General features: G+C 52.3%; 3 protein-coding genes across 3 annotated transcripts; 2 read left to right on the plus strand and 1 right to left on the minus strand.

Moving 5' to 3' along the window:
* Positions 1-1,823: 1,823 nt before the first annotated feature.
* Positions 1,824-5,167, minus strand: pmr1 (Ca(2+)/Mn(2+)-transporting P-type ATPase PMR1; the record flags this gene model as incomplete). The annotated part of the gene is made up of 3 exons (XM_056944392.1): positions 1,824-2,398; positions 2,456-4,952; positions 5,057-5,167. The coding sequence occupies 3 exons, from the start codon at positions 5,165-5,167 to the stop codon at positions 1,824-1,826; spliced, it is 3,183 nt and encodes a 1,060-aa protein (XP_056801275.1).
* Positions 5,168-6,020: 853 nt separating this feature from the next.
* N7459_005209 (kleisin alpha) lies at positions 6,021-7,849 on the plus strand (the record flags this gene model as incomplete). The annotated part of the gene is made up of 2 exons (XM_056944393.1): positions 6,021-6,284; positions 6,347-7,849. The coding sequence occupies 2 exons, from the start codon at positions 6,021-6,023 to the stop codon at positions 7,847-7,849; spliced, it is 1,767 nt and encodes a 588-aa protein (XP_056801276.1).
* A 1,513-nt stretch (positions 7,850-9,362) lies between these two features.
* Positions 9,363-11,936, plus strand: N7459_005210 (MFS transporter; the record flags this gene model as incomplete). Its single annotated transcript, XM_056944394.1, has 11 exons — positions 9,363-9,796; positions 9,853-9,962; positions 10,019-10,053; positions 10,107-10,351; positions 10,405-10,437; positions 10,488-10,574; positions 10,630-11,039; positions 11,092-11,203; positions 11,286-11,419; positions 11,631-11,703; positions 11,870-11,936. 11 exons carry the CDS (start codon positions 9,363-9,365, stop codon positions 11,934-11,936), a joined length of 1,740 nt encoding a protein of 579 aa, XP_056801277.1.
* Between the last annotated feature and the right edge of the window lie 245 nt (positions 11,937-12,181).

Consider the following 12,181-nt stretch of genomic DNA (forward strand, 5'->3'; position numbering starts at 1 on the left):
CCGGCCACCAAGTGGGGCTCCGCTGCGAGCCAAGCCTCTCTATATTAGGCTTAGCGTTGCTATTTACGACTGGCGTTGATTGGCTCCAGATAAGGTCGCGTTGGCTGCTGCCGGGTTCTCCCGGCTCGGGCAGTTCAGGGATCTCTGGTCCCCGAGTTCGGGCTTGAGCACCGCTTGTACCACTGAAGTAGGAGGAGCGATCGTCATACCCAGCAGTAGTCCGCACTATTATGTATGTATATAGGTATATACTCAGGTGATGGCCATCAATCCGCCTCCGTGGGGCCGGGTCCCGGCTGTGGAGGATCTGGGCCTGAGTCGCGTGCCCTACGCTATGCTCCCCCAACCCAATCGCAAGTTCAGTCTCGCATGTTCTATCCCTCGCTATCCAGCACGTTCAAGGGGGCCGCATTATACCATTCCACGATTACGGGACTATTTTCCCGCTGATAATCACTTCTCCATCAAACACCCAATGACAGGATCATCCAGGACTCCTCGCAACAGAACCATGTATACGCGATACCCTATGTTTTGTCACCAGGCACCACTATCTAGTGGGTGTATGTACATATGTACATACATACATATATATTTAGTATGAGACACTAAACGAATAGTTCTGCAGGCTAGCAGCCTAAGTGGGGTTCAGCCTGCAGGCTCTAAGGAATTCCATGCATCTACATATCGATTCCGTGCATCCTCGAGTGATCCCTTGTACTCGCTACATTGCATCCGAGATTCACATGGTCCCATCTCGGGAACATCTTGTTTTCATTCGCATAGTATTCCTGCGGTATCATTGATTTGGTTCATCCTACACTCAACCTCCGGATCTCTCTGCCTCGAGAAAGAATTGACATCGGTCCCTTGGTGTGCTGGTGACCCTCAATCAATCTTCAGATCGAAGCGTGTTGGTCGTCCAACTGACAAGTAGTTGTCTGGGGTAGTAGATGAAGAACAATTATTTGAACTGTATATGTTCGCAGTATTTTATTATATTTGAATACTCGAATGCGGCTCAGATCAAATGCGAGACATAGACTAACTGTTGCAAGAATTCAGGGGGCGAGGCATTTAAATATGTTTCCTTACTAAACGGAACATATACAGTGAATATCTCTCATGCAATAATTCCCAAGACATTTTCAGGTTGGTCAAAGCCCCTACTTTTATCGACGTTGAAGTCAATCAAAATCGATTCTGGTCCAATTGACATATAAACTGCAAAGGCTCACGGCTACACAGGACTATGAAGCCCTCCCGAATTGGGAGCCTCCTGATTTCCCCTCATGATTCGATGTTTTGCCCGGGTTATCATAGAAGGCCGGCTGGCCCAATGGCAAGGCGCTTGACTACGACTCTTATGTAATCAAGAGATTGCAGGTTCGACCCCTGCGTCGGTCATATTTTTATGCTTGATGCTTGTTTCAATTGAGCTCCATGTCCGCACACACACACCAACCACTATGTGTTTGTTGTTGTAGTTTTTTGGGCGATGTTTGAAGGGGTTCTCTAGTCTTGACCCTACATTCGCAGTGCAGTGTGCTTATATGCAGTGTGCTTATAGTATTTCTATATGTGGAAGGATGGGCAAAAGGATCCCAATCAAACCATAGACAAGGAAATAACATCTTCACATCCATGGATCATAGTTGTATACGCTTTGAACCGCTAAGCAGAAAAAGGTAGTGTCCACGTCACACCAACTGGCCATGAGTTATACGTCTCTATTATGTATAGGTGATATCAATCCAATCAAATAGGTTACAAACATCCGCTCTCCGAACCATCTAATGAGAGGGTAAACCGAGAGATGTCCCTCAAACATTAACGCTGTACCCCACGCCAAGTCCACCCCGACGTTGGAGGAAATGCAAGTACTTGCGGCCTTCATCCACCCAGAACACCGAGCTCGCAATACAGACCAGTTTGAAAAGCGATGGCAAGCTCAACGGCTCAGTCTGGAAAATACGTTGCAGGAACGGCAGGTAGATCACACAGGCTTGGCCGGCTAATGAGCCAAGCACAGCGTAGTTGAACATCTTGTTGCCGAAGATGGAGATTTCACCACGCAGGACGGATTTGCCTTCGCTGCGGCAGGTGAGAGCATTGAACATGTCGAAAAGGACAAAGCAGGTGAAGGTCATGGTCGTGTCGTGTGCGGTGACCACGCGTGACCGTTTGCCCAGTGGTTGGCCATCAGTCCCGTCACCCATCTCGTGGATGTAGATAGCAAGCGTGCCAACCATAATAACCATGGCAGAGGTGAGCACTCGCTGGATAAGAGGTTTTGTCAACACTCGCGCCGTCTTGGGGCGAGGAGGTCGATTCATGATCAAAGGGTCGACGGGTTCAACACCCAGGGATTGGGCTGGAGGGCCATCCATGAGAATATCTGGAAGACATGTCAGTATACCACAGGGAAAACATGCATAAGCCGGGCAGCACTCACTAATCCACAAGATCTGCATAGCGTTCAGAGGATTCTTAAACCCTAGAGTGGTGCTGAGCAGCACAAGACTAAGCGCGGCCACACTGGTACTGAGCTGAAACGTAATGAAGTTTTGGATGTTATAGAAGATTCCCTTGCCCTGCTCAATTGCACGTAGAATGGTGGAAAAGTCGTCATCAGTCAAAATCATGTCTGCTGCCTCCTTGGCAACATCGGTACCTAGACGGCCCATCGAAATTCCAATATCGGCCTTCTTCAGAGCCGGTGCATCATTGACACCATCACCAGTCATGGCAACAACATCGCCACGAGACTGCAGCGCACGAACAATTTTCATCTTGTGATCTGGGCTTGTACGAGCGAAGATGGAAGTGGTTGAGATAGCCTGAGCGAGTTCAGCGGTACTCATGTGGTCGAGTTCATCACCTCGAAGGACAGAACGTGCAGTGGACAATTCGTTGACCGGCATTCCCAGTTTCTTCGCAATGGCCACGGCTGTTGTCTCAGCATCACCAGTGATCATAATGACCCGGACTCCGCCAGTCATCAGACGTCGGATGGATTTATGCACATCTCGGCGAGGGGGATCGTTCATACCCACTAGACCCGCAAATACCAGCCCGTTGTACCGATCATCATCAACCACCGGGCTGGATCTCGAGACAGGTGTGCTGGACCGGCTGCCGAACCCTCTCATACCCCTAGAGGAGTCGCGTACTGCGCCACTAGCAAAAGCAAGAACGCGGAGACCCTCGGTCGCCATTCGTTCGGCAGCATCCCGAATGATCTTACGCCGAGGCTCATCAAGGATGACTTCTCGACCGTCTTTGGTAAGGTAGGTATCTGATCGAGCTAAAACCTGCTCTAGGGCACCCTTGATGTAGGCAATATGGGATTCTCCAGGGCTGCCGCTGCCAATGATCACTCCCATCCACTTTCGCTCGGAGCTAAACGGGGTTTCAGTGACACGAGCACTGATACGGTCGCGAACGTCATCCTCTCCCAGAGTGTCCAAAAGATCCAAAATGGCCACATCGGTAGGCTGACCCACCCAGCGACTCTTCACAGCAGCCGAGTCCCTGTCAACAGTCGAGGACAAGACTGCCGCAGAAGATGCGCTGGCAGGGGAATTGGCGTGGACACGCGACAGACGAGCATTGTTTGCGATATTGCCCACGCGAAGAATGGTGCGCGCTGCTGGGCCGGGTGAAATGACGGAGGCCATATCACGCTGAATTTCAAATGCCTCGTCGCAGTCAAAGTGCCACATCTTGGTGACCGTCATGTGGTTAAGTGTCAAAGTTCCGGTCTTGTCACTACAGACGACATTGACGGAGCCGAGGGTTTCGACACTGGGAAGTCGTCGCATGATAGCCCCTCTCTTGGCCATGCGCAGTACACCAAGGGCGAGGGTGACTGTTACAATGATGGGAAGTCCTTCTGGGATCGCTGCAACAGCAAGCGAAACACCAATTGTAAACATCTCAAGGAGTTTGCGGCCTTGCAAGAGACCAATGACCACAATCAACCCGATGACACCAAATGATATATAGCTGAGCTCTTGACCCAATCGATCCATGGACAGCTGCAACGGAGTTCGAGGACTTTCAATCTCCTGGAGCGACGCCGAAATGCTTCCAAATTCTGTCTTAGCACCGGTCGATATAACAATACCCTGTCCATATCCCGAACGAACAAGTGTACCCATGAACGCAACGTTATGCTGCTCATTCAGACGAATGTCCGCACCGACCGCGCCAGTCGCGGGGGCATCATAGAACGGCGAACGCGGAGGACCGGCAACCTTGAAGGCCTCGACAGGCCCGTCATGTGTACTCCGGAGTGCCGCGGCAAATTTGATCACTGGTTCGTTTTCGCCAGTCAAATTTGATTCATCAATGGTGAGATCGGCTGCGGCAGTGATACGAATGTCAGCAGGAATGCGGTCACCAGTTGAGAAGAGAACCAAATCTCCAGGCACGAGATCGGCCGCGGGGACTGTAGTGGATGCTTTCATCGCCGCGGACGTCGAGCTTGGGCTCTTGTTCCTGAGCTCCTCCAACTCCTCCCCTTCGACCCCTGCCACAGGGACAGTGTTATCCACAGCAGAATTTGCGGATGGAAGATCGCGAATTAGATGAGCGTAGTGCGGGACCAAGCGACTCAAAGCCTCCAATGATTTCTCTGACCGGTATTCCTGGACAAAGCCAACCGTGACGACAATTGTAACCGCAAGAGTAATGCTGACCGCATCATCATAGTTGCCCATCATAAAGGAGATACCCGCTGATCCCAAAAGAAGAAGGATGAGTGTTTCCCTGAACTGCTTAAGGAACCGCAGCCATAGAGGCTCTGGCTCCTCGTGGGGAAGTTCATTAGGACCATCGCGTGCGAGACGGACCTCGGCCTCAGCAGGAGTCAGTCCATGTTGTAGAGAGGTGTGTAGTCTTTCAGCGGTTTCATAAGGCTCTAGCCAAGAGTACGTGGACGTGGACGTCTAAGGACAACAGATCAGGACGTTAGCACTGAACTCCCGACAAGATCCAGGGATTGGGGATGGCGAAGACACAGTCAACAAGTTGTCCAGCTCGGATAACTCACCGACGATGGCACATCTGGTCGGATACCTAGCGGGGTGTTGGAAGCAGGTCGCGGCAAGTCGGAGGTTTGTGCATTATGCAGCGGTAACGCAGGTGTCCCGGATCTTGACATCTCTCATGCTTTGCCGAAGTGTCACCAGGGCAGAAACGGAAGGGAAGACAAAAAGACGCGTCAAGTATATCGTAAAGTAATTTTCATCCCGTCTAGGTGGAATTGGGGGGTTGCGAGCACGTTGGAGGTGTGATCTGGCAGCAGCTTGGAACGGGGGGCCAGACTGGCAATGGAACCGGGGGAGACTGGCAGACCCACTAAAGATCGACAAGTCGGATAGTAGCAACCGCCAATGGAGTCGTGTAGGGAAAGAAGCAGCGAAGGGGAAGAAAATAAGAAAAAAAAGCGATCGTTGGTGTTCCAGAATCGCACGTAAGTCCGGGGTCGAATGCGTGGAAGCGGCCAACTTGGAAAGTCCCATGATGATGCTTTCCCCAATCGAGCCTAGTGATTCCGGACTAGTGGTTGATCCGAGATCTCTGGATTAGGTATAGTGAAACCAAGCCTACCAATCAGCGCCCGCATTCCTGGCTTCCCCCAGCCCCCTCCATTCTGGGGATTACCTCAGCAGGAATCTGTGCCCGAAGAGGCTGGGCTCACCTGACTCGACGCCTGATTCCCACCGACGCGCATCCCTCGTTCCTCTTGGTTTCTCTGCCAACTTATCCCTCGCGCCCCATCTTTAACGTTTTCCCAACGCGACGTGCCACTCGATTTGCACTCTTTTGGTCGCATCCCACATCGCATTGTCTCATCTGGGTCATTCGCACTGACAAAACTTGCGTTCGAGTCTTTGTTTTCCCGGCTTCAGCGCGTCAACCCCTGCTACGCCTCACCCCGCGCCGGGCGGGTTTTGATATATCTGCCGCCTGAACAGCCACCTGTATAAGTCCATCTTGTGATACCGCGCGCCATGTTCTATTCCGAGACTCTCCTGTCAAAGACGGGGCCGCTGGCTCGCGTCTGGCTGTCTGCCAACATTGAGCGCAAACTATCCAAGTCCCACATCCTTCAGTCTGATATTGAAAGCAGTGTGAGCGCCATTGTCGATCAGGGCCAAGCCCCGATGGCACTGCGCTTGAGTGGTCAACTGCTACTGGGTGTTGTGCGCATTTACAGCCGCAAGGCGCGATATCTTTTGGACGATTGCAACGAAGCCTTGATGAAGATCAAAATGGTAAGTACCCCGATCCGCTGCCTGCATTACCCAGACCAGAGACTTATGAATAACGCGCCCAGGCTTTTCGTCTTACCAACAACAATGACCTGACGACTACTGTTGTCGCGCCGGGGGGTATCACTCTGCCCGATGTGCTGACCGAATCTGATCTTTTTACCAACCTTGATACATCTCTTCTCTTCCCCCAAAACCTCACGCTGGAACCAGAGGGAAAGCGACCCGGTGCTTTGGATTTTGGCAGCCAACTCTTGCCCGACAGCAGCTTCCGCCGCTCTGTTTCTCAAGAGCCTGCCCGTCTTGAAGACCCCTCATTGGTCGACCTTGACCTAGGAGAGGATGAAATGCCCCTCGGAAATGAGACGACTATGGAAATTGGTCGAGATGCTCCCCCTCCTCGTCCCATGGAGGAGGACTTGTACAGTGATGCCGGAAAACTCAACGACAACGACGATCTTGGGCTGGATCTTGGTGAAGACGATGCCCCCCTTGATAAGATGGACCTGGGCGATGATGGCCATGACAACTTGAACGATCTTCTCCCTGACGGTACCATGGACCTTGGCAACGAGGACGACTTCGACGGCCTGACCCCTCGGGCCGAGGACCGCCGCTTTCAACGTGACTCGGAGAGCCCCCTCTCGGATGCGGGTTCTATTCAAATGAACCAACTGGAAGAGGAATTTAACCGCAATGCCTCTGAGACCCCAGAAGCTACTGCTGCGAATGCCCATCGATCCAAGCGCCAAAAGACTCTACCCACTATTCCTATGGACAAAGACACCGTTTTCTCCCACAGTCAGGTTCGGGAGCTACAAAATGATCGATCCGCTATTCTGAAGTCCACGGGCTTCCTGCCTCGTGATCCCGTGCTACTCACTCTCATGACCCGCCAGCAGAATGGTGACTTTGTTTCGAGCATTTTTGGGGAAGAGCATGGCCGTGGATGGGCGCCTGAGCTGCGTGGCCTTCTGTCTCTGGACTCCGTGAAGAAGGCGGGTGAGCTGAAGCGCAAGCGTGACAGTGGGATCTCCGACATGGACGTGGCGGCCGCCGATCTTCCCGCGTTGGAGCTTGGTGAGGATGAGGCCATCGTCCCGGTCGACGAAGGCATTGGCCTTGATACTACCTTGAACCAGCGATCTGAGATCGACTTCCCTGGCGATGATGGCAACCAAGAGCTGAATCTGAGTGACGACGAGGGCATGAATCAGCCCCTTGACGATCTGGATGACACAGTCCACCCCGTGGATAACGAGCCTGTCTCGATGGGTACCAAGCACGCTGTGCACATTTTGCGTGAGCGTTTGGGTGAACCCGCTGGGGAGCAGAAGAAGAGTGTGCTGTTCCAGGACCTGCTTCCCGAAAAGCGCTCTAGCAAGGCCGATGCGACGAAAATGTTCTTTGAGGTGCTGGTCTTGGCCACCAAGGATGCTGTCAAGGTTGAGCAGGGCTCCAAGTCCATTGGCGCTCCTCTCAAAATCCGCGGCAAGCAGGCTCTTTGGGGCTCCTGGGCCGAGGAGAATGCCGCAGGCGCGATGAGCCAGTTGACCCAGGCTCTGTAGAAAAGCGTTCGTGTGAAATGTCTTGAATACCTCGGCGCTATTTCCCTTCATGTACAGTTGAGTTTGAGACGGTCTATGGGTTTCTGGAAGATCCGATAATTGTCTGGAAAGGTCGCCTTGGGAATGACCTTCAGGAGTTCTGGGGGACTGGTTTGGAGAAAAACGGGGTTGGCGATCATTGCTTTTGATGGGTTCTACTTGGGACACTGTTTGTGGAGCGTCTTCCCTACCCGGGTTTCGCGTAGTGTTAGCAACATAGTTAATTGAACATATCAAGTCCACTCTGGTTTCCATTCTGGCATGTCGGCGACTAGGTTCTCCGCCCATCCCGCCCATCTATATACGGAGACCATCATCATGTTCTAAGACCAGCCAAGCGGATCTACACCTGCGAGTCATCACCATGCATCCTCCACATGGCGGATCACTCCACATGTTGCGCTAATGCCGTCTAGAACATCATGAGATCTACAGGTGTGTCAAATTTCCCAATTATTTTCATTGGTGGTCGAGATCTCATTGGCAGCCTATCATCACCAGTCACCGATCCGCCCATCTGTGGAGCGAATGGTTAACGGCACTGTTCATCACCACACAGATCCCGTCTAAAAGAACCAGAGCAAAGCAAGTCATGGCTGACCAGACTAAATCCAACAACGATCATAAGAATAAAAGTAAATTCTGTCTCATCTTTCGCCACCTGCAAGACTTGTGTCAACCAACCGCCTGCTGTGTAGAAGCTTTACTCTATTCCAATTTTGGGATACCACATGTTTTCTATCAGTTGATATAGTCTGTAATCATAGACTCGAACTTTGACGGATACAGCCAGTCAAAGGCTAATTCGTGATGTTGACCGTAGAATTGACAGGTCAATAGGTTGACTCCAATCAATATTTCTGTCCTTGATATAGTCGGACGACCTGCTTCTCATCAGACATGAATCTGTTGTACCTCAGGGTAGCTGCGATCGTATAATCGACTTGATCGGAGGATACTATGCCTACTGCTGGAATACCCTCCCACACTGATGTCTATCTGATTTAGTCGGAATGGAATGATTCCATGAATGCTAGCTCCGCTAAACTGGAACCTTGGAAGCTGAAAATGACAAGGACTGCCAGCCTAGAAGTACTGAAGATGTAAATCGCCAAACAAGAAAGCCTTTGTTCACCCAACTGGCCATGATGCAACTGTGGAAATAACTAACTAGTTAATTAATTAACTGTTACAAGGCTTGCCGGCAGGTTTGATCTATTATCCGCCTTGTGGCTCGGTATCGCCCGCGCTAAAAGAAAAAAGTGGACACACAGGTTATTAGCGCTCGCGGCCTCGCGATAGCTCCGATTAATCAGCTCGGCAAACCCCAGACCGATGCAGGCGACGGGAACCGGCCCGGGGTCATTGATCTTGTCTACTTAACCAAAGACTGGCCTTCTTCCCCAGCTGCTAGAACACCTCGTGGGCCCCCCTCCCCGCCCCAACCCCCCCGACGATCTAACATTCGCCCGTCATGGTCTCGTCGCGGAGCTCGCGCGATTCGCCTCCCGGCGATCTCGCCCGGGAGGAAAAATCAAGCACAATGGATCAGGATCGCTCCTCGCCGGATGAGAGAAGTGGGGAGTTGGACCGGAAAAAATCTGAGGATGCGACGTTTGCGCCAATCAAGACCTCGGCAACACACGAGGATCGGTGCGATGCACCGTTGCAAAAGCAACGATCCAATGCATCTCGATCGCTAGAGCGTGGCTGGTCCTTGAATGATGGGACAAGCATTGGGGGCAATGACTTCACAGAGGAAGAGGCCGACGAAGCGGGGCATGATGCAGAGGGGGAAGATGGGTACATTGTGGACTGGGACGAGAATGATTCCATGAACCCGCGCAACATGAGCAAAGCCCGGCGCTGGCTGATTGTCATCATTGTCTCGCTGGGCTCGCTTTGCGTGTGAGTGTGTTCGAGGCGGCGTGCGTCTGGTAGATACGACTGACCCGCGCTGGCAGGACATGTACTTCCTCCATGTACACCACAACGTACGGCCAGCTGATGGACGAATTCAACTCCTCACAAGAGGTGACAACGTTGGGACTGTCATTCTTTATTTGGGGTCTTGGTCTGTCATGGCAGGAAAAAACCTATCTTGCGAATTCTGGCTGATGTGTTCTATAGGAGTCGGTCCGCTGTTTCTCAGTCCGTTGTCCGAGGTCAGTATGAACGGGTTGGTTATCAGAAGTACAACACGCTGACGCACATGCAGTTCTATGGTCGGCGGAACATCTACATCGTCTCATTCTCGCTGTTCCTGATCTGGCTCGTTCCATGTGCCGTCGCAAAGAATATCCAAACGATGATCATTTGTCGATTTTTCAACGGACTGGCGGGAAGCGCCTTTCTCAGTGTTGCGGGTGGCACGGTCGGCGATATGTTCGACCGACATGAGCTTGCATTCCCCATGATGCTCTACACTGCCAGTCCCTTCGTCGGTCCCGAAGTTGGCCCTCTGTGAGTTTGTTGGATCAATGCCGCGCCTGTCCCCAACTAACAGCGTGATACAGTGTCGGTGGCTTTATCAACGAGTTTACCAGCTGGTTAGTATATCACATCCTCCAGGAGCGATTCTGGCTAACATGCGTCACAGGCGTTGGACATTCTATGTGCTCCTGATCTGGACTGGTTTCCTTCTTGTTTCGATTATTTTCATTGTCCCAGAGACTTATCACCCAGTGTAGGCATCGCCTTCAACACTGAAGCATAGCATAGATGACTGATTACGGATACAGGCTTCTCAGACGCAAGGCGCAGCGACTCCGCAAGGAGACTGGAGACGACCGGTGGCGAGCTCCAATTGAGAAGATGCAGCGATCAGTGGCGCAGACAGTTCTGCGGTCCATGTATCGTCCAATCCTCCTGTTGGCGTTAGAGCCAATGTGTCTAAACCTCTGTGTGTTTTCTGCCATTCTGCTAGGCATTCTGTACCTATTCTTTGGGGCCTTTCAGCTGGTCTTCGAAAATGTGTATGGCATGGTTCTGTGGCAGCGTGGTTTGTGCTTCCTGGGTCTCTTCGTGGGCATGGTCTTTGCTATCCTGTCCGATCCGATCTGGCGGCGCAACTATGCGCGGCTGGAACGCAATCACCAGAGAGACAACCCCGGCAGCGATGAGTTCCAGCCCGAATGGCGGCTACCTCCAGGTAAGGCTCAGATCAGATCGGAGGGAAGTGATGAGATCTGACTCTGGCATAGCGATCCTGGGTGGGCCCCTGGTCACCATTGGGCTTTTTATCTTCGCCTGGACGATCTACTCCGACGTGCACTGGATTGCGCCCATCATTGGCAGTGCTGTGTTTGGCGCAGGGTGAGTTTACCACCTGACCCTCAGTCGGTTTCTGAACATTGTTGCATTCCCCTCTGGTGCTGACCGATAGTGTTCTTCCTAGGACGATCCTGGTCTACTCAGGCATCTTTACATTCCTGGTCGACGCCTATCCCACTTTTGCCGCCAGTGCCCTGGCTGCAAATAGTTTCATGCGGTCCAGCTTTGGAGGCATCTTCCCACTGTTTGGCATTCAAAGTAAGTGTGGTCGTGCTATTTTCCTACCAAGACCAGAAGCAAGACTGGGCCGAGAGTCTGTGCTTCGCATGCCGTGCACCACTCCCAGTTGCAGGATGCATCGCGTCCCCAGCAAGCCGTTTGGTCCTTCACGTCTTCAAGGAAGCGGGGATGCTACCATTCTCGTTGAACAGAAATCACATCGAGGACCGTGTGGCTAACGGCTGCGCAGTGTACAACAACCTTGGATACCACTGGGCGACATCGCTGCTAGCGTTCCTGACCCTTGCCATGGCTCCCTTCCCGTAAGTTGTGGTCTGTGCTATGGCCTTTGTATTCCCTTTTCTCCTGCATCGCAACCCTCAAGGGCCCAGCTCAGGGGTGATTGCACCACACCCGCTGCATGAAGTCATGACACCAGCCATCCCGGCAGCTATTTCACATGGCATTGGTTTACTGACGTCTGTCTAGGTACATCTTTTTCAAATATGGGAAACGTATTCGGAAGACGAGTCGATTCGCGACCTCCCAAATATGATCTCTTGACCGTCGCCAGATGGGGCTTTGCGACCGACCTCTCTGTGTTAAGCAACTAGGTAATATACTAATCTCGATGCCTCGATGCCTCCTGATCGCACCGTTCCAGAGGGACGCCTGCAGCACTGCTCACAGGCGCATTGCAGCTCAACGTTCTCCCCCAACGAGTCTCTGCCTGTGATCCGGCGCCAGGCGGATCTAGGCCAGACGTCACGCTGCTGAGGCTATAGGGTCAGCATTTGGCCG

Source organism: Penicillium hispanicum (genome assembly GCF_028827665.1).
Source record: "Penicillium hispanicum strain IBT 35686 chromosome Unknown utg000004l_segment0_segment0, whole genome shotgun sequence".
Taxonomy (NCBI): Eukaryota; Fungi; Ascomycota; class Eurotiomycetes; order Eurotiales; family Aspergillaceae; genus Penicillium; species Penicillium hispanicum.